General features: G+C 63.1%; 1 protein-coding gene across 1 annotated transcript in view; it reads left to right on the top strand.

The window, feature by feature from the left end:
* Window positions 1-1260, top strand: part of LOC108295367 (FERM domain-containing protein 1-like) — an 11480-nt gene extending 10220 nt beyond the window's left edge. The window contains 1 exon segment of the mRNA XM_037734566.1: window positions 808-1260. Coding sequence (XP_037590494.1) covers window positions 808-1053 — 246 coding nt within the window. The 3' untranslated portion in view covers window positions 1054-1260.
* Window positions 1261-1411: the final 151 nt, after the last annotated feature.

Here is a 1411-nt window from a genome sequence, read left to right as displayed (position 1 = left end):
GTGGAACCATCCCAGTGGGGGTGAGCCCAAGCCAGGGTCAGCCACTCCTCAGAAGAGACAGCCACCCAAAGCCACCTGTGCACTGGCCGGGGACTCTAACTCTTGAAAGTTGTATTGATGAAAGCTGCCTGCCCCCTGCTGCCAGGCGCCTTGTCCACCTCCGGGGGGCACAGTGGTGTAGATCTGAGGGGCCACGGTGGCCAAGAAGCTCAGGTTGGAGGCGTCACCTAAGGGTGATGATGCTGCCCACTGGATGCCCACCTGGATGGGGCCTCGGACAGTGACAGTTTCCTCCCATGGGGAAGAGGCTGGTCTTGATGCCTGAGGTGCCCAGAGCTGGTGTTCAAGGGCCACACTCAGACCTGATCCTAAATTACACAAAGCTCGGAGTCCAGGTCCACTGAGCTACAAGGCAGAAAACGGCCCCGGGAAAGAAGCTGGGCAAGGTGGGGGCCTCCCAAAATGCACCGGAAGAAAATGCCAACCCTCTCTCGAAAGGGCCACGGGCAGGCCTGAGGGATGGACACAGATGTCTCATTAGGGAAACTGAGGCAGGGTGGGCTGCTGCGCTGATGAGAGTCAGGGAAAGGGCTGGTCCCTGGAACCAGCACCCCCGAGAGGTCGGCAGGTAGGGCTAGGGCCAGCGTGTGCTGGGGGAGCCCGTCTGGGGCAGGCGGCAATGCACAGCGGTACAGGGCAGGTGTTGGCAGGGAGGGCGGCTCTGTGGCCGCAAGCAGTGTGGCTGCTGTCTGCAGTGGTGGGAGTGGGAAGGGGCTGCAGGTTTCACCCCATGGCCTCTCTCTGCAGATCCGGGAGATGAAAGGCGGGGTCAGTGAGGAGCAGCACAGCCGCAGCCTGGACGATACGCGTGTGCGCCAGCTGGTCCTACACCCAGAGCCCACCTCACCCAGCCACACCTTCCACTGCACCCTGGACCTCAGGCTGGCATCTCCCTGCGAGACCAGGGCCACTCACCCCAGCAACAGGTCCAAGGACTGCCTGGCTCTGGACCTGCTTGGGGAGGCCCCACCCCCACAGGGGTTTGTGGTGTAGGCACCATCCGCCCAGCAGCACCGTCTACACCGCCAGCCTCAGTTGGCTCAGCCCCCACCCACCCACTGCCACATGGCCCTTGGCCCTTCCTGCCCACCGGATGCTGCCCCCACCTCCATAGCCAGCAGGCTCCACAGGCTCACCTGGGACAGGCGTGGAACCAGCTCTGACATCAACCTGGGAGGTGACAGTCCCATACCTCACGCCTGCCCGACCGGGAGCTCCTTCTGTTGGGTCTCCAGGGAGCAGGTTCAAGGTCTGGCAGGTCCAAAGCCATGGCATTGACCTCAGCCCCTCACCCGTCCTAACCTGGGAGAGGTGACAGCTGGACCCCAACCCTGGAGAGAGAGCTCTGACG

The sequence above is a fragment of the Cebus imitator genome, unplaced genomic scaffold (assembly GCF_001604975.1).
Source record: "Cebus imitator isolate Cc_AM_T3 unplaced genomic scaffold, Cebus_imitator-1.0 Scaffold635, whole genome shotgun sequence".
NCBI lineage: Eukaryota > Metazoa > Chordata > Mammalia > Primates > Cebidae > Cebus > Cebus imitator.
Note: the sequence above shows the minus strand (reverse complement) of the source record. Positions and strands in the feature narration are given on the sequence as shown.